At 38.4% G+C, this 20,392-nt stretch overlaps 1 protein-coding gene across 3 annotated transcripts in view; it reads left to right on the top strand.

Annotated features, from left to right (window-relative positions):
• Otogl (otogelin like) overlaps nt 1-20,392 on the top strand; it is a 150,632-nt gene that overhangs the window by 63,030 nt on the left and 67,210 nt on the right. For all 3 annotated transcript variants that reach the window (XM_052753281.1, XM_052753282.1, XM_052753283.1), the window contains exon 26: nt 17,282-17,416. In XM_052753281.1, the coding sequence (XP_052609241.1) occupies nt 17,282-17,416 (135 nt within the window). The remainder of the gene's footprint in view (nt 1-17,281; nt 17,417-20,392) is intronic.

Here is a 20,392-nt window from a genome sequence, read left to right as displayed (position 1 = left end):
ATGAGCCTTTCTCTAGAAAGTAGAGTAATAAGGTCTATTTCGAATAGTTCTACAAAATAAAAATAGAGAAACTTTAATGACGCTTTTGCTTATATATTAAAGAACTGACGTTCCCTATGAGCCCTTGTTTCACAAGTCCCATAGTAAGCATCATTGAATTACCATTCATAAAAGGGGCTGCCCTTTCTGAATGACTTTAAATTTCTTATAGAAAAATGGTAATTGATTTGGTATTATATAATTATAACGTCTATCAAGTGTGTTTCTATTTCTTAATTAATTTTTTTATTTTTTAAATTTCATGCATGAGTACTGCCTTTACATAATTTCCACTTTGCCCTCTCCCCTCAAACTGCTCTTATATCCCTCCCCACTCTTTGTTAAATTTACTACCTTTTATTTAATTAGTTTTTATGCACACACACACACACACATAAATACAGCTTGCTGAGTTCATTTAACGTTACTTATATGCTTGTGTATTTAGGGCTGACTCATTGCAGCTAGATAATGTGTCAGGGGGCTCTTCCCTAGATAAGACTGCTTCTCCCTGTGGAACTTTATCTAAGAGTAGGACCTAGTGAGATTCATACCACCCACAGTGCACTTCAACTAGATTTGTCGTTATTCAGGTTTTGTTTAGCGGACAGAATTTTTGAGAGTTCACGTGGGCAGTTTTTCTGTCATATACAGAAGACACTAGCTCACAGCAGATGTCTTGGTCCTCTGGCTCTTACAATACAATCTTTCTACTGCAATTATTTCTGACTTTTAGGTATGGGGGTTGTGTTGTAGATCAATTGATCAGGGTTGGACAACCCACGGTCAGTTGTTCTCTGTAGTTTGATCACTGATGGCTCTCTGTAATGATCTCTGTCTACTGCAAACAAAGTTTGATGAGGAACGGGAGCTACATGTATCTGTGGGTATAAGGATACATATTCAACATGGAGCTAGAAATTTTATTTTTTTTTTAATAAAGTGGCAGCAATGTGTTCTCCTCTTGATTTTGTGGTCTCATTAGCCACTTGTAGTTGGCAAGTTTTACAGGACCAGGCAAGAATTCCCTCCTATTTAGTGTGCCTTGAGTCTAATTTGCATAATTTCTACCACCAAACTGTTATCTCTAATAGGTAAGAGGCATTATTGTACCCTTGGGATATCTTACTTATAGTGGTCATTGTTGTTTATAGGCTTTATATTTGGGTAGAACTATTGGTTACTTTTCTTCCATTCAATTTGCCTACCATCTCTGGACACTAAGTGTGCTGGCTAATTTTATGTCAGTTTGACAGAAGCTATAGTCATCTGAGAGGAGAGGGCTTCAATTGAGAAAATGCCTTCATAAGATTGGGCTTTAGGCAAAACTATAGGGCATTTTCTTAATTATTGGTTGATGAAGAAGGGCCCAGACAATTGCGGGTGGTGCCAACCCTGGGCTGGTGGTCCTAAGTTCTTTAAGAAAGCAGGCTAAGCAAGCCATAATAAGCAAGCCAATAAGCATCACTCCTCCATGGTTTCTGCATCAGCTCCTGCCTCCATGTTCCTGCCCTGTTTGAGTTCCTGTCCTGACTTCCTTCAGTGATGAACAGTGATGTGGAAGCTTAAGCCAAACAAACCTTTTCCTTCCCAGGTTATTTTTGGTCATGGTGTTTCATCACAGCATAACAACCCTAGGACACTATGAGAGCTAGTCTTCAGGAAGAAGGTTTCTAGATCAGTTCCGGCTCAGTTCTTCAAATCCTGTGTCTGAAGTGTGTAGTGTCTCCAGCAATAGGGTCTTACCTTCAAGGACTGGGAGGCAACCGATCATCTTTACTGTTTCGCGAGTCTCGTGATCTCCTGAGCAGCATCTCAATTAAACATCCTTTGTGTTGTTTATCCCTCCTTCTTCCCTCACTGTACTGGTCTCCCTCTTCCCATCTTTCCCATTCCTCTTCACAGCACCAGTGTCCAGCTACTCCGTGTCTTCAGCTCCTGCTTTCCCAACCACCATGTTCTGCTTTACTGAACTCCACAGTTACTCCAGGATATATACTTACATCCATTAATATTCAGAACTAGGATTCCCATAAAAGCGAGAATATGTGGCATTTGTCTTTCCAGGACAGGGTTGACTCAGTCAGTATAATATTTTCTAGTTACATCCATTTACCTTCAGATTTTATGATTTTAATTTATTATGGCTGAATAGAACAGCTATGTATAGTTGCTACACTTTCATTATTCATTCATCAGTTCAAGGGCATTTAGATTGTTTTTATTCCCTAACTACTGTAAATAGAACAGCAGTGAACATGACTGAGCAGGTATCCCTAGAGTAGGGTATTTAGCCCTTTGAATATGTGCCAGGGAGTGATATATCTGGATCATATAGTAGATCTATGCTTAACATTTTGAGCACTCTATACAGTGAATTCCAGAGTTGCTGCACCAGTATGCAATCCCACCAACTGTGTTTCCCCTTGCCCCAGATTCTCTCCAGCATCTGTCATTAGTTGTTTTCTTAAATTTAGCCATTCTTTTTGGGGTGAGATGAAATCTCAAAATAATTTTAATTTTTCAGTTCCCCAATTACTAAGGGTGTTGAACACTTTTTGAAATATTTCTTAGTTATTTTTTTATTTCTTCTTTTAGAACTCTTTGTTGAGATCTGTGTTCATTTTAATTGGGCCATTTGTTTTCATAATTCTTTTATTTTTGAATTCTTCATATATTCTAGATGTTAATCCTCTCAGGTGGATAGTTTGCAAAGATTCTCTTCCACTCTGTCAGTTGTCTCTCCACCTTACAGACTATTTGCTTTGTTTCATAGAAACACTCTAGCTTTGTGAAGTCCCATTTGTCAATTTCTTGGCCTTAATTTCAGAGCAAATGAAGTCCTATTCAGAAAGCCCTTTTCTATACCTTGATCTTCTTAGGTATTACCTATATGTTCTTCTATCAGTTCCCGGGTTTCAGGCTCCACTTTGAAGTCTTTGATCAACTTGGAATTTATTTTTTTCTTCGGGGTAATAGTATGGTTTTAACTTCATTTTTCTACGTATGAACATCCAGTTTTCCCAGCAGTGTTGGTTGGAGATGATATCTTTGTTGCAGTGTGAATTTTTGGCATCCTTGTCAAATATCAGAAGGCTATAGCTGTACGCACTCATATTTGGGTCTTCTATTTTCTTCCACTTGCCTGTATGTCTGTTTTTGTGACAGTACCATGCTGTTTTTTTTTTTTATTACAATAGCTCTGTAATGTAGCTTGAAATCTTGTATGGTAATCCATCCCCCCAGCACTGATTTATTCTCCCAGTCTTGCTTTGGCTATTTAGGGTCTTATATGGTTCCACAGGAAGTTTAAGATAATTTTTTTCAATTACTGTGAAGAATATTGCAGAGATCTTTATTGGGATTACATTGAGTCTATAAATTGCTTTTGGTAGACTGTTCATTTCACAGTATTCATTTTACCAACCCAGGAGCATGGGAGGTCTTTTTTTTTTCATCTAGTGTCTTTTTCAATTTTTTTTTTAAATTAGAGATTTAATTGTAGAGGCCTTTCACTTCCTTGGTTAAGTTTACTTCTAGATATTTTAATTTCATAGGCTGTTGCGAATGGGATCTCTTTCTCAACCTATTTGTTATTGAAATATAGGAAGGCTACTAAGCCAATTTTCTCTCCCTACTTTGCTGAAATTATTGCTCATTTCTCCATGTTTTCTGATGGAACTTTGGGGATTCTGCTATGTAAAATGTCACATCATCTGCAAAGTGGAACATTTGAGCTCTTTTCCTACTTGTATTCTTTATTTTTCTACTCTTGTTTTATTGCTCCAGATCAGTGATTCTCCCTCTCCCTAATGCTGCGACCCTTTAATACAGTTCCTCATGTTGTGGTGACCCCAACCATAAAATGATTTTTGTTGCTGCTTCATAACTGTAATTTTGCTGCTGTTATGAATTGCAATGTAAACATCTGTGTTTTCGGATGGTCTTAAGTGACCACGGTAAAAGGGTCCATTGACTCCCAAAGGAGTTGCAACCGACAGGTTGAGAACCACTGTTCCAGATAGTATCTTAAAATGGAGTGGGGACAGTGGACAGCCCTGTTTATCCCTGACTTTAATGGGATTGCTCTAAATTTTCTCCATTTATGATGCTGTTAGCTGTGAGTTTGTCATATGTAGCTTTTATTATGTTGACTATGTTCCCTTCAATTAATAAGGTAGACACCTTATTAACTATTGATCAGAAAATTCTATGGTTATCATTTTTTTGGTATGTGTGTTGTTTGATGTTTGGAGCACGAGAAAAGGCAAAGTTGTTAATGTACACTATATAAATGTGTACACTATATAAACTTCTCCACTTTATATTGATCTGTCCTGTTCTTATGTCTTATTGTTTGAATAGCCATCATGTATCATGTAAAAAACAAGCTGCTAATTTTATATTTGTGCAATTAGATAGTATATCACTATATTTCAGGGCAATGAACTACATCCTTGGATTCCTCTTAGAGACTAGCATGATTATGACTGAATCATAAAGTTAAAAAAAAATCTCTGGTTGGACACTTTCTGCAGTCTTCCAACATGGTAGAGATGAGGCAGTTAAATTAAGTTATTTTACTCATAGCAGCTAGCATTTATAGTAAATTCATAGAACTGCTTCCATAGTGGTATTTACATAACAACACTTCTAAACTTTAGGTGCATGCACGTCATCTGGGAATGCTGTTAAAGTATGGATTCCGTTTCCATAGGTTGCCGTGGAGTCTTGGGTTCAACTTTTTAAGGAAGGTGCCAGGTGGTAGTGATCCTGTATGTCTGGAAGCCACACTCTCACTAGGAAGGGAGGAAGTATTTCTACAACAAAACGAAACAGAATACCTGTATATTAATAATTTTTGAAATTATCCTTTTCTGAATATTTTAAATCATATTCAGACAAAGGAAATTTCTTTGAGAACATTGTATCAAGCGTGTCCTATTCCAGTGAATATATTATTTCTGTTAAAGATGGTTTTGTGGTGTTATTTCTAATAGAGAAAATTTTGCCAATTGGTATTTTCATTTTATATATAAAAATAATTTACAACTGTCTAACAAAAATTATAGTCTAATCCATGCTCCACTGTCTACACAAACAGTTTCTAATATGTGGCAATGGTCCTTCCTCATGCATTAATTCATTTCAACTATTTTTGTCTATTAATTATGGACTACACTAATAAAGACACATCTATTCTACATCTCTCTATAGAAAAGATTTATTTAAGAACATGTTAAAGTTTTGAGGCAGGGACTGTATTTATATTTTCCTTTCTTTCCATCCTCAGGTCATTTGGGGAATTCTGGGCATTTAATGCACTTAGTAATTATCCATTGATATCTTCTATCTGGTTAAAAAATTCTTTATTATCTTTTGCAGTAGAACAGTATCAACCACTATATTTTTACATTTGTTTCTTAGGACACATTTTAGTGATTATTTAAAAAAAGATTTATTTTATTTTATGCGTCTGAATGTTTTGCCTGCATGTATTCATGTCACTGTGTGTATGCCTGGTGTCCACAGAGGTCCTGTGGGGGAGGGTGTCAGATCCCCCTAGAACTGCCGTTACAGATTTTTGTGAGTCACTGTGTAGTCTGTGGGAGCTGAATCCAGTCCGCTACATGAGCAACAGTGCTATTAACTGCTAAGCCATCTTCTCAGACTCTAGTGTTTCTTTTTATTTTTAAATAATGTTTGTATTAATTTGTTGAGAGTTTTATACACTATGCTTTGATCATATGCTTCCTCTTTCCTCAACTCCTTCCATATCCAGACTCTCTATCCTTCCCTCTCTACCCAACTTTGAGTTTTCTTCTCACCCCCATCAAGGCCAGTTTGTGTTGCCCAAGGAGTCTTGGGGGCGGGGCCTGCCCTGGAGTGTGGTTAACCTACCACAGGTCACATCAATAAAGAAAACTGACTTCTCCTCTACCAACAGCTATCAAATGTCAGTAATTCCTCAGTCAGGACTGGGATTTTGTGCCCATCTTCCCGCACCTGGAGCCTTTTCTCTGTCCCGCTTGGTCCCGCAGCAGCTTACAAAACAATCACTCAGAGGCTTAATAATAATTGCAAACTGTTTGTCCTGTGGCTCAGGCTTATTATTAGCTAGCTCTTACATCTTAAATTAATCCATTTCTATTAACCTATGTATCGCCATGTGGCTGGTGGCTTACTGGTACTTTTCACATATTGCTTCTTAGGCAGCTCTCTGGCATCTCCTCGACTCTGCCCTCTTCTCCCTGTATCTCTGCTTGGATTTCTGGCCTGGGCTATATCCTATCTTGTTATAGGCCAAAGCAGCTTCTTTATTAACCAATGGTAGTAAAATATATTCGCAGCATACAGAAAGACATCCCACAGCATCTTCCCTTGTCTGCTGGAATCATGTGTGCATCTTTCCTCCTCTATGCTGGGACTTTGTGCCCATCTTCTTTCTTCTGTGCTGGGATTTTGTGCCCATCTTTCATTTTCTGTCCTGGGATGTTTTTTGGCATCAGCTTGCCCAAGTCTTGTGCATTTTATCACAGTCCCTGTGATGAATTCATCTGCAAAACTATCTGTTATGTCTGGAAAATGCCATTTCTTTGTTGTTACCCATCACTGCTGGCCTTTATAATTTTTTCATCCCCTGCCGCTTAAGATCTCTGAATACTGGGGGAGTGGGCTGATATGTACAACCCATTTAGGACTGAGCACTCCACAGTCTTTTATTCTGTGAACATAGACCAGTTGAAAGTCTGTGTTAGTTGCCATCTACTGCAAGGAGAAGCTTCTCTGATGAGGCCAACCACAATATTTTCATAAAGGTGACCATGCAGACAACATTCTTATGTAGAGTGTTTGTTTTGGCCAGGAAAGTATATTTTAGTACTTGATGCTGAATGATTGTAGGTCATTTTCTTAATCATTTTCTCAGTGTATTAGAGGCAATCCCCCTTAAGCCATAAATTCAATGTCTGGTCGAAGACCAGCTTACTTAGTGCAGGATGATTTGAAGAGCCCCAGTTCTAGAATCGTGTGTACCTACTTATCTGGCAACGTTCTTTTCAAAAAGAACAGTGTTTAAAGATTTTTAGAGCTAAATGTTTACTGAACGTTATTGGTAGCTTGAAGAAAATGAACTTACTGTTGGTAATAAAATAAGAAAAATTTTTTATGATTTCACCATGGGACATTTTACTGAAATTAATAAAACTATAACCAGGCCCCAAATGTTTCAGGAAAAATTAACTATAGCACTCATGATAAGCTAATAAAACAAAAATCTAAAAAGAGAAGTCATTTCATTTGGTCATAAAACATAATATTGTGTGCCAAAGATGACTTAGTGATTAACCAATGTAGGTTAATTTCTCATAGTCTTGAAATATGATTACGCCCAATTTCTCAGTGCTTGAATTCTTCTCAGTTTCACTTTTTTCAAATTTTTTTTATTTTTTATTTTTTATTTGTTTGGTTTTTTGAGATAGGGTTTCTCTGTGTAGCTTTGCGCCTTTCCTGGATCTTGCTCTGTAGACCAGGCTGGCCTCGAACTCACAGAGATCCGCCTGCCTCTGCCTCCCGAGTGCTGGGATTAAAGGCGTGCGCCACCACTGCCCGGCTCAGTTTCACTTTTTTAGTGATAATATTTGTTTATGCGCACACCATGTGCCAAGACTTCCCACAGCACAGTCTTCCTTCTGGAAATACCGTGCTGCTTCTTTTGAGAGGGGAGGTTGGCAGCTGGACACCCTCTGACAGGGGGCTCTAGGGTCAAAGGAGCCTCTGTAGAACAACTTCACTTTTTCCTGTCAGCCCGGTCTCCATCTTCATATTGATTGCACCCAGGCAATCTTTGCATACTGTAATGCTTCGACCCTTGGTCAAACTTACCTTGAGTTTCTTTGGGTCCTAAGGAGGATCTGGTAATCTAATTCATAAAGTATCCACTTTTATTTCACGCCTGGACTTTTAAAAATTAACACTTTTACTTCAAAGGTACACTGTTCTTTGACCTTACCATTGAAGGAAGTTAGGTCTCACCATTGAAGGAAGTTAAGTTTGGTTTTGGTCATTATTAGACTGATTTCTTAATACAACCAAGTTCCAGGTATCTCACTTGCTATAATAATAATGAATGAATACTTGTTAGAATTCCACAATTAAAATACTCTGTTACTTTATTGATTTTAGATTTTTTTTTACCCCAATAGTACATAGCATGTTATTTTTTGTGCCTTGAGACAGGTTTAGAGAGAAGGTCATAACTATTTTGTGAAGCAAGATATGATTTAAGAAAAAAGAAACTCCACAAAACACAAAACTTCTAGCATCCTGACCTATGCTACAAACTCACAAAATCAGGGAGTATATTATTTTATTTCTCAGATTTCAGAGTCGAACTCTAATTCTGTGAACGCAGAGCAAGTATCAGGACCTGTTAGACCTCTTCTCATAATTTGTCTTAGATTAGGATTTCAATGTTCTCCTTAGCAGATCCTTTAAATGTTACTGGTTTCTTTAACCCCCTGAGAACTATCTGATTTCATCACTCTGAAATTTCTAAACCTTTGCCTAAGTTTTCACACCAGTTATGCCCTGTGTGATTTCTACAATGTCAGTCCTAGACTGAGAAATTGGGGTACAGTGATGAACGGAAATTAATGTGGGCCTAGCTTCATTTGAACCTTGGGTAATTGCTGTGGGATAATGCTTTTGTATACTGGTTTAATAAAATGCTGATTGGCCAGTAGCCAGGAAGGAAATATAGATGGGGTAAGCAGACAAGGAGAATTCTGGGAAGAGGAAGCCTGAGTGAGGAGATGCCAGCCACCGTCCAGGGATCAGCATGTAATGGCACACAGGTAAAGCTACAGAAAACGTGGCAACATATAGATTAACAGAAATAGACTGAGTTTAAGTGTAAGAACTAGTCAGCAGTAAGCCTGAGCTAATGGCTGAGCAGTTTTAATTAATATAAACTTCTGTGTTTTTACTTGGGTTTGAGCGGCTGTGGACCAGGCAGGACACAGAAAAACTTCCAACTACAGGTCATAGGGAGATTATTATTATTATTATTATTATTATTATTATTATTATTATTATTTAGCTTATATGAAACTATGAAGAAAAGACAATACCTAGATGTGAAATCATTTAAGGATTTTTTTTGGAGTGTGTGTGTGTGTGTGTGTGTGTGTGTGTGTGTGTGTACATGTGGGTGTGTAGTGGCCAGAAGCAGATATTGGATATTTTCCTAAATATTTCCCTGGTATATACTTTGCGACAGGGTCTCTCATTGAAACTAAGATAAAAATATTGGCTCTCCTGAATAGCTGTTGTGCTCCAGGAATTTATTTCTCTGCTTCCTAAGAATCGAAAATGTAAACATGCTACTGTACTGTGCCAGGCTTTTTTTTTTTTTTTTAAATAGGGATTTGGTAACTAAACTCAGGTCCTCCTGCTTATCCAGAAAGCACTCTACCGACTGAGCAGCCGCCTCTAAACCTTTTTAGTTTTCATCCTTTGTTTTTGAAGTCACTCTTGTCTTCTTGTAACTCTTCTGATTTCTGGTCCTCTGTTTCTTCTCATCACCTGGTCTACTTTTGTACCTCTTTTCTCCAGTTGTCTTAAGACTCTGGCTCTTATGGGTTCCATATTTTTATGTGTGCTGCTCTCGTGAAATTCTACATTGCCACGATTTCATAACATCTTGCAGCTATAAACCCTGCTTTATTATTTGTTGATTCATAGGTAGCTGTCAGCAGGGACTTTGTGTGGAATGGTTCACCTTAAAGGGGATTCAGGCTTATACGGGACAGGTATTGACCGTGGCCTGTCAAACACGATACTATTCTACTTTGAAAGGTGCTGACAGGTTGAGTTTTGGAATCATTTGGAGGACTATTGTCTATCAGAGCTTTTGGAAGGGAGAGAAAAAAGAGCCTTGATATTGACCTTTTTCCATCGAGCTTTGTAATTGTTCCTGTGTTGCCTAGTAACTCTGCCACATTATTTCCAAACCTAATATTAACTTGAAGTAGATCAAGAGTGGGAATTATAGACACATAGCTCTCAGCATTGCTATCGTTTCAGATTTCTGTCAGCAGAGCAGGGTGTGAGGAGGCAGACCGTGTAATATAGAATATTTCTTGACATTTCTGATTCAATATGAAGAACAGCACTAGCACTGAGATACTTTGATTCACAGTAACAGAAGTGTAATTGTAATAGAAACCTTGTTGCCCTCTTTTTCTCGCCTTTTAATCTAAACAACTCTTCCTAAGAGGAAGAACAAACAAAACCCTGCATTATGTACTCTCCTCTGCTTTGAAAACCATTCATAAAAACATAAAAGTGTGGCATTAATTTTTTTTTAGTAGAACAATGCTATAATCATCTTAATGGCGCTTATTATGCTGCTTTTCAAAGTTCAGGCAATGCTGTGCAGAAGGATTGTTCAGGAAGAAGCCAAGAGCTTGCTCGCAGCACCCATCAAGGAGAAGTGACTCACACAGACACATTAATTACTCTGTCAGCACTGTTCACTAAACCCTCTCCTGTAGGCACTGCTGCTGTAATTACCAACAAGCCAAGAATAATTCAGCCTGACTAGGAAGTATATTGATTTAGGGCTCCTATTGCTAGCAATGTCAAAATCTGTGTGTAGAGACTTTAACATGAAAATCCATACGCTTTTAATAACACTTTCATCATTAGGAAAACAAACCCTCACCTCGCTCTAAAGAAAACATCCAGGAAACTGCTGTGATGCTTTGAAATTTTTGTGATGACAGGATAATGTCCTATCCCAACCTAAGGTTTCAGTGAACTCAGGCCCATCTCTACGTACACTCATCGTTGCACCCCACCTCTCAGTCTAGAGTGGATACCATGAATGTCACCACCCATCTTTTACTTTGGATGAAATCCTCACCACTGAAGTCAAGGAAAGGACTAGGGATCAATAGTTTTGACTCTTGGAGAGAGAAGGACCACTTTGGAAATTCATCCATGAAAGCGCACGGACTGAGGAACTTTGATGCTGCTGAGGATGTGCTAAGTGTGAGTGAGGAAGGGAAGGAGTTCAGTAAAGCGTAGATTTAGGTTGCATGGTTCAATGATGTTCTCTGGAATGAAGGAGTCGTTACAAGTTGGGCTTTTCTCTTCAACCATTTCTAGAACTATTTCATTACTCATGGCATTGTCAAAACCAAAACAAACAAGAACAAATTAAGATTCTCAATTCCGTCTTTGCAGTTTATAAAATAAGTGACCTTGGAATCAATTTGTCCCTTTTTAAGTTGCTTTTTTTTAAATCAGTGTATATTCATTGTTCACAGTGCTGATTTTCATAAAAGAAATTCTGCAAGTGTATGGCATACTTTGAACATCTTGATGGGGAGCCCTTCTAACCTCTGCTAATCTCCTTCTTCTAGTAGCCCTTCATCTGTCACCTCATGTGCCTGTGGGTGTGCACATGCACATGTGTGTTTGTGTATGTGCATGTGTTGTACATGTGTGTATGGTGAATGGGTGTGTGTGCATGCATATGTGTGTGTGCGTAAATGGTTTAAGGCATCTATGTAAAACCTAGGATCCACAGGTGAGAGACAATACATATTTGTATGCCTTACTTGTTTTACTCAGTATTGAAGATCTACCATTGCATGAGATTTTGTTCTTCTTGTGGCTGAGTAAAACTCCTGCATATGCATGTGTGTGCACCTCACATTTTCTTTATCTGCTGATGGAACCCCAGGCTGAGTCTAAAAGCTGGCTCTTGTGAATAGTGCTGCAGCTGTGTGTGTGTTGATTTGGAGTCCTCCAGGTGTATACTCAGAAGGGGTACAGTTGTATTACCTGGAAGAGCTAGTTTTAGTATTTTTGATGAACTTTCATATATTTTCCAGGTGCCTTGACCAGTTTATATCCTCTTCCATGTCTAGAAAGTTTCCCTTTTGTCCTTCTCTCCGTTATTATCTTCTGTTGGATGCTTTCTTGATGATAGTCATTCTGACTGGGTAGAGTTGGAATCTTAATATAATTTTAGTTTGCATTTTCTGATGGCTAAGGATGTTGAATACTTTTTCCCATTTTTACTTCATCATTTGAAAATTGTCTCTTAATCTCATTAGCACATTTATTGACCATATAATGTGGGTTTTAGTCTTTATTTATTTTACTCTTTTTATACTCTTAATTTTCTGTCACATGTTTAGTTTAGCAAAGACTTTCTCCCATTCTGTTGACTGTTTCTTTACTTTGATTTCTTTGCTGTGAATAAGCTTTTAAATTTTATGTAATTTAATTTTTCCATTCTTAGTATCATTCCACGAGCTATTGGAATACTTTTCAGAAACCACTTACATCTGCGTATATCTTAGAGTGTTTTTTTCTTGATCGCTTCAGAGTTTCAGGGCCTATGCTTTGGTCATGGATCCATTTGAATTTTTTTTGACAAGGTGAGAGAGAGGGTTTTAGTTTTACTCTTCTGCATTTGAATGTTCAATTTCCTCAGAACCATTTGTTAAAAAGAGCCTCTTTTCTCCAGTGTATGTTTTTGAGAACGTTGTCAAAAAAAGTTAGTTTTTGCTGTGTGAATTTAATTCTGTTTATCTGCTACAGTGATCTACATATCTGTTTTGTATCAATGCCATACTGTTTTTTTTTTCTCTGACTGTATAGTATAACTTGAAATCAAGAGTTGTTTTAAGCCCAGCATAATTCTTTTTGTTCAGAACTGCACTGGCTACCAAAGTATTTTGTGCTTTCATATTTAATTTAGTATGGCTTTTTCTATTTTTATAAAGAATGCCATTGGGATTTTGATGGGCATTATGTTGAATCTGCAGATTGCTTTTGGACACATAGCCATTTTCATTATATTAGTTCTATCGATCTATGAGCACAGGAATTTCAAAATTTCTAGAATCCTCTTCAATTTCTTCAGTTGTTTAAACATTTTCATTGCTGAATTCCTTTATTCCCTTGGTTAACTTGATTGCCAGGCATTTTATTTTATTTTGGTTTTTCGAGACAGGGTTTCTCTGTGTAGTTTTGGTGCCTGTCCTGGATCTCGCTCTGTCACCCAGGCTGACCTCTAACTCACAGAGATCCTCCTGGCTCTGCCTCCCGAGTGCTGGGATTAAAGGTGTGCGGTGGCCTGGCAGCGTTTTATTATTTATTTTTTAAGATGTTATTCATGTTATTGCTTTCACTTGATTCTACAAATTTAGGAACTTACTCTGATTTCTTCACTGATCACCATCAGGTAACATGTCATTTAGTTCCCACAAGTTTGTGTATGTTCTGCAGTTGTTTTGCTCATCATTTTCAGCTTTATTTCACCGCTGTTAGATGGAATCCCAGAAATTATTTACATTGTCTTATGTGTATCGAGACTTGTTTTTTTGTCCTAAAATATTTTCCAGAATATTTTAAATAAGAAATTTCCATGGGCTAGTGAGAGGAATGTGTATTCTACAATGATTGATTGGAATAATATAGATGTTTGCTGAATTCATTTGTTCTTTCACGGAACTAAACTTCTGACATTTCTTTGTTGAGGGTTTGTTTGGATTACCTGTCATCAGTGAGAGTGAGGTATTGTAGCCACTCACTGTTCCTGTGTTGGAGCAATCTATTTACATACAGCAATGTATAACGCATATGTGTTTAGAACTGTAAAACATAAATTGACTTTCTTCATGTCTTTTGACTAGTTTTAGTTTGGAATCTAATGTGTTGGATATTGGTATTGCTATAGCGGCTTGCTTTCCGGTTATATTTGCTTGGAATATTTTCCATTCCTTTCACTCTAAGGCTACATGTTTCTCTTTTCCAGTGAGGTCCATTTCTTATAGCTGAGAGATAGATAAGTCCAGTTTTAAAATCCACCTTCGTAGTCTATGTCTCTTAAATTAGAGAACTAAGACAATAGTAGTCAGGGTTACTATTGAGGGATGCTTATGAATGCCTGCCTGTTAGTTGTTTTCTTAACCTGTATTGCTTATTTCTTATTCTAGTGTCACTGACTATTACTTTTACCTTGTGACCTGATGGATGTGTCTATCTTTTGCTTCAGTGTATAGAATTCCTTCCCACACTTTCTGTGGTGATAGATTTTTGATCATGTATTTCATTAGTTTGTGATCATCATGGCGTTCTCTACCTTATTTGTGAAGAGTGACTACGCTGGACAGTGTACTGTGACTTGGCAGTGTGGTGTCTAATAAGACATCAGTCACTGAAGGCATGGAGAGAAAGGAAATAAGCAGAGTAAAACTAGTCATCATGATAAAAGTAGAGAAGGGAAAAGTAAATGAAGGGGAAACAGTAAAGGCAAAGGGAGAATTTAGGGCTGCTTCATGGAAAGAGAAAGAGGGGGAAATGTGGTCTGAGTGCCTAAAACAATCTCAGCACTTGGAGGTTGAGGAAGGGAGAACTTCAACTCCAGGCCCGCTTCTGTTCTCTGGAAAAACCTTTTCAGAAGTCAAAGGAAAATAGGATAGTACAAGACAAAGCTGATCCAAGGTTGAAATTAGATATTAAATAAGAGAAAAATAAAAGAGAAGGAAAGGACCTGTTCGAGGATGCAACTTCTTTGTACATCCCTTGCATGAGCATGGGTGCAGGCCTGTCCTTGGACAATCCTTCATGTAGGTGCAGGCCTATATGTGTGGTGTACTCTAGACTGCGTCTCAGTTCAGATTTCTACCTCCCTGAAAATGCATGATTCTAATTTAAAGCTTTTCTCGCCAGCTAGTGGTATTCTGCAGGCCATAGCTCAACATGTAGTCCAGTGACTCTTGGGGTGAGCCCTGCAGGGAGGGCAGTGGACTCCAGAGTCACTCTGCTGTCAACTCCGTGGTGATGGGGTCTTTTAAAAAATGACTTCTTTAACAATAAAGTCTTATGACACCAGACTTAGAGGAATTGAGCTAGGTTGATTCAAAAGCCTCCTCCCAGAAGACTCACGTTCATAGTATAGGAAGGTGCTATGCAAACTGCCAAGGAAGAAATATCCATCAATAACCCCCTGTTCCCCATGCTGTGATGTCTATGAACCACAGCAATGAACAGCATAGCAAGCTATCCCCAAAGGGACAATAGTGGCATTTATATCTCAGTGGTAACCAACAGCTGTCCAATTGGACTCATGGCCCGACCATTAGGCAGAAATTGAAGCTTGGGACTGTAAACCTAGTGTGTGTGTATGTGTGTGCATGCGTGTATGTGTGTGTGTGTGTGTGTGTGTGTGTGTGTGTGTGTGTATGTGCTTTATGTGTGTGTAAAAATAGTAAGAAAAAGGAAGTGAATTTGAGAGAGAGTGAGATTTGAGGGGGGGGTGAAAGAGTAGTTGGAGAGAGGATAAAAAGGGGGAAACGATGTAAATACAGCATCCATATGTGAAATTTAAAAAAGTGGAGCTGGGAAACCGAGGAAACTCTCTTGGATTGCAAATACAAAAGAACCACCTAGAAGCAGGAACTTCTAACTCACTGAAGCAGAAAGCCCATGAAAGTGTCACTTCAATATTTCATGACACCCTTGCTTGTGCATTTAGATCAGTGTCATCTCAGAAATGGCACTCAGAGCCAGTTTACCACCATGACAGAGGCTTCCATGGAAGGTCAGCGAGATCACAACTGAAGGAAAACACTGTGGTCTCAGTACTCTCTCTCTTTCAACTGTTATGGGATCATCTCAACAAGATAAACTTAAGTCCCACGTCTCTCAAGTACTCCTAACCAGCTACAGGAAATCGAGGCAGAACACTGATGACTAGTCCTGGCCTAGCCAGTTAACGACGGGATAGTGTCACTGTCCAAAGGTGGCCTATGGCATTGCTTAAGGTGGATGGTTCTTATTGCTTGAAAAGATAGCTGTAGGTTGAACTCTGATACATGAGCACATATCAAGAAGTGATTCACTGGAATATTGTGCCTACTGTACATGAGGCATATATGTGGGGTGGGGAAGGAATGTTTAACACAGACTGGAACAGGTGCACACACAATGCTGACACCAAGGGACCTCCTGGACACTCTAGTGAGACAGCTGATTGTGAGGATTGTCCTGAGAGCCGCCGACAGTCCAAGGTTTAGCTCTCACTTGTACACCTGTGCATCATATCCAGCAGGCATCACCAGCCAGAGCTCTACACTGTCCTCATCAGGGCCGTGTGACATGTAGTTTTCCCACACTGCTGGAATTGAAGTGTGTTGGGGAGAAGGAAGTGCTGTAATCCCACTATAACTTGATGAGTGCTTGGGGGACGGGCTATGAGCACTTGCACAATGATACTAAGTGAATGGATATGAGAGAATGTGAGATCTACAAGTCCGAATATAGAGACCAAATCTCCACTATCCAGCTGCCTTTGATGAAGCCACCCATGTCTGTCTCAGCGTGCTCATGTTCCAATGTTTTGACTTAAAATAACTTCAATGTTTAAAAAGTTTTCTTCCAGAGAGACAGTTTCCTTCCACAATAAAATGCCCTTTTCAATAAAAATCAATTCCAGCCGGGCGGTGGTGGCGCACGCCTTTAATCCCAGCACTCGGGAGGCAGAGCCAGGCGGATCTCTGTGAGTTCGAGGCCAGCCTGGTCTACAGCGCGAGATCCAGGAAAGGCGCAAAGCTACACAGAGAAACCCTGTCTCGAAAAAACCAAAAAAAAAAAAAAAAAAAAAAAAAAAAAAAAAATCAATTCCAAATGTTACAGGAATTACACGAGACACCATGAAGTTCAAAGCAAACCCTCAAATAAAATGCTTTATTTTGTCTGCTAGTACATGGCACAATTTTGCAACTGCTTCAGTTCATCCTTGGAGGTAGTAACCAGCCCAGAAAATTCCCTAAGATAAATGAAAATATATATTTTCTAAAACTGAAAATAGGTCAAATCTCTCTAAGTGACTTATTATATTAGTGGTCATATATGATAAAGAGAATGATAGTAGTTGACATTTGGAGCTATGATGGACCTAAAAAGCTTTGCTAGAACAAACATTTAAAACATATTAGGCTAATTATTTAAAGACTGTGATATTTCAATAGAATATTTTCTCATTTTCAGCTAAGTGTAATTTTTATTTTTGTCTTAATGGTATGATCTTTTTATTTCAATTATATATCAATTTATAATGTAAGCCATCATAAATCTTGGTTGCCTTGAATAATAAAAGTAACTACTATTTATATATAGTATACATTTGTGCCAATAAAATGTTCTTGACATATTTCAGAGTACAGATGATTCTGATATATCTGTGATTGCCCAGAACAAAAAATGCTTTGACAATGATATTGTTTGTTCTAAAAGTGTTTTGATATCCATTGGGGACACTGAAATCTACCTCAATGATGCTCCTTACAAACAGGTTAGTAAATTCTTTCCTTTATGATAATCCTAACTTATACTATTGATAGAGAAAACAGACTAGAAATGTTTTGGATAACTCTGAATATATGTTGTTAGAAGATCTAGATTGTTTTCTTTGTTATTTTGTGTGGGTTTTTGATAAACCATATCCTGCTTGCATCTTCTGCTTATATTATCTATTGTCATATTTCAATTATGTCTACAATTTTTCCTCCCCGTGTTCAGCATTCTGGCTTTGAGAACCAACATCTGTTATATGAGTTCCTTTAGTAGCCTCCAATCTATCTTCCTAATATTCCAATTAAGCCCCCAGCCTTATTCCATCCCTCCCACTGCAGCAACAGTGGCTTTCCCCATGTAGAAATCTGACTTCCTATGTCTGCTGTACTTCAAAAGTTTCAGATGTCTTTCCGTTGCTCTGCTAGGTTCTTACTAATTAGGCTGTTGTCCATCTTTTCCTACCTCACCTCTTGGGGTTTTCTTTTTCAATTCCATATGCCAGAAGTTGAATCACTTTCCAGTTACTTACATATTCTAGATTCTTTTTACTCTCCTCTGTACTTTTAGAAAAAGTGACTTATGAAAATATCTGTCTGTTTAACATATTCTGTGCAGTATGCCCCATTTCCTTTGTGAAACTTCTCAGGATGCTCTCAAAGACCCTGTTAAATCAAATTCCTTGTGTGTTTATCTGTGTTTCCCATGTAACTATGAGCAATGTATGAAGTAAGATCATTGTGTCTTCCACTTATTCTTCTATACCAGAAATTTGTCCAATTAAAAGATGGAATCAGTTTTATTCATTCACCTACTTATTTACTAATTCTAGATATGTCCACAATATACTAAAACTTGTGCTCAATTTTTAGGCTGTAATAGTGAAAAGATACTGCTTGCCTTTAAGTAATGTACTTAAGTGAATAATGATTCTCTAAGGGAAATAAGATCGGACAGTGTGATGTGATATGCCAGGGTCTCCATAGGCTCCTAGAAGAACTCCTGGGAAAAACCACTGAAGCAACCCTAAATTTTCAAAGAAATTTGGAACATAGATTTGAGAGTCACTCAGAACTGATTTAACATCCCCGCCCATCACCTACTTGCTGTGTGACTCTAGCAAGGTTTTTGGAACTCCTCAAACTTCAGCTTTCCCTCAGCATGACTACAAAACCACCTTCTTCAGTCCTGTGGAGATTGTAATGGAAGTATGGAAAAAATGAATTTTAAGAACTGACCCCTCTTCCCCTTATCATCCTTATTTTTATTAAGAGACATAATCTGAACTAAATCACATAAGAAGAGCTGAATGAAGATAATAGGTGATGGATACATGAATATAGATAGATGGAGAGGGAGAAAAAGAGCATTGCAGGGAAATGATCACACTCAAAGGAGCAGAATCGGAAGACAAAATGTCGTGGTTGGTAGTAGGAATTGGCTCAGGTTAAAGCAAAGTTCCTGGGATGACAGGGCAAGGGTGTGGCTGAGATTCTGGAAGGTGTGAGAACAAGCGTGGCTGCCAAGGGTTCTAGGCTCAGACCGGAAGCTCCTAGATGACACAAGTCCCGTGAGCTTCATTTCGAAGGCAATGAATTTGGAGCTTTGGAGTGTAAGATCTGACAACGGTCTTTTAAAGGCCACCCTTTCAAACAGAATTCCCAGAACACCGTTTTCCTAAGTTTTCCCTGAAACTCATTTTCTTGAAAGTCGTCTGGAACATTTGCTGAAAGGGCTAGTTTCTGTATTCTGCCTCTGGCACCGGAATAGGTAAAGGTGAAAAGACATGGCAGGTCAAGAGAAAACATGAACCCTCTCTGCTAAAGAGAGGGATATTTCTCAGTTTTAAACAAAGGCCGCACTTTTTTCATTTGGACAGGGCCTGTGATTTGCGTAATCCGTTGTGCCCCTGGAGTACTTTTTGACATTTTTGCTACTTTGGTTTTCAATTGTATCCCCAAAATCTTCAACTGCTGTTTGAGAACCTTGTGTTTCAGGTAGAAACATCGAGAGTAGCCACACAGCAATCAGACAAGACGAAACGGCTTCTACAGTCATGTTGACATCTATTTTAAGTAATTACAAACGTTCAGCTTAGCCATTAGCTGGGTATTCATTTATAGGTGAAGGTCTCTCTCTGATCAAGGATGCTTTTTCAAAAGGAGAGAAATTGATTAAATACTCATGTAAAGGCAATTTGGCACATTTCTGAAGTGGTAATTACAGCTCTATGTAACTCCCAGCCTCCAATTTTCACCTGTACACAGGTGTTGATAGATCTCCTTTATTTAGATTGTGAGGAATGAAGTAAGATGAAGAAAAACCACAAGAATCGTTTGATCCCAACAAGTTCCCAGCTAAAATGTCTTTCTGGGAGATCATGAGTGAAGATACAACAAATGCTACTTACTTCATAACTAATGGACTGATCATCCCGGGAACTGAATAAACAACCCTCTGCTCTTTATATAAATGCACAATTGTAAGTCAATCAAATATGCCAGTTAAAAACCTTTTACAAATTGACCCGAGCTGTACTCAGAAATGCTTTAATTCTCTCCATTTCTGACTTATCTTTCTAACGTCATTCAGTTGTGTTTGGCGTGCTAAAGCACAGGCTGCTACGTTGGACAGTTCATTACTGACTCTTTTAGAAGGCAGCATTAGCCGATGAACTGAAAGGCAAGGAGTGCGGTCATTTCTTTTGATTGTCGCAGGCTTCCTTACCTAATGAGACAAGCATTTCGTACCTAATGGCCAATAGAAAGGGCGTGCTTTTGATCTAGAGCCACTGATTTAAAACCAGACTGCTGAGATGGAGAGAGCTGATAAAGACAAGTCAGGAAATAAAAATATACTAAAAAGTACAATGAAGATAAAAGTTGATGTTGTGACCGAGTAGTTTGGGGGAATAGCAGGTTATACAAACTGTGGGGCCTCCATCAAATGAAAATGTAGGGTCCTCGGAGTGGGGAAA

Source organism: Peromyscus californicus, unplaced genomic scaffold, assembly GCF_007827085.1.
Source record: "Peromyscus californicus insignis strain IS unplaced genomic scaffold, ASM782708v3 Scaffold_24__1_contigs__length_46423439, whole genome shotgun sequence".
In the NCBI taxonomy this organism is placed as follows: Eukaryota; Metazoa; Chordata; class Mammalia; order Rodentia; family Cricetidae; genus Peromyscus; species Peromyscus californicus.
Note: the sequence above shows the minus strand (reverse complement) of the source record. Positions and strands in the feature narration are given on the sequence as shown.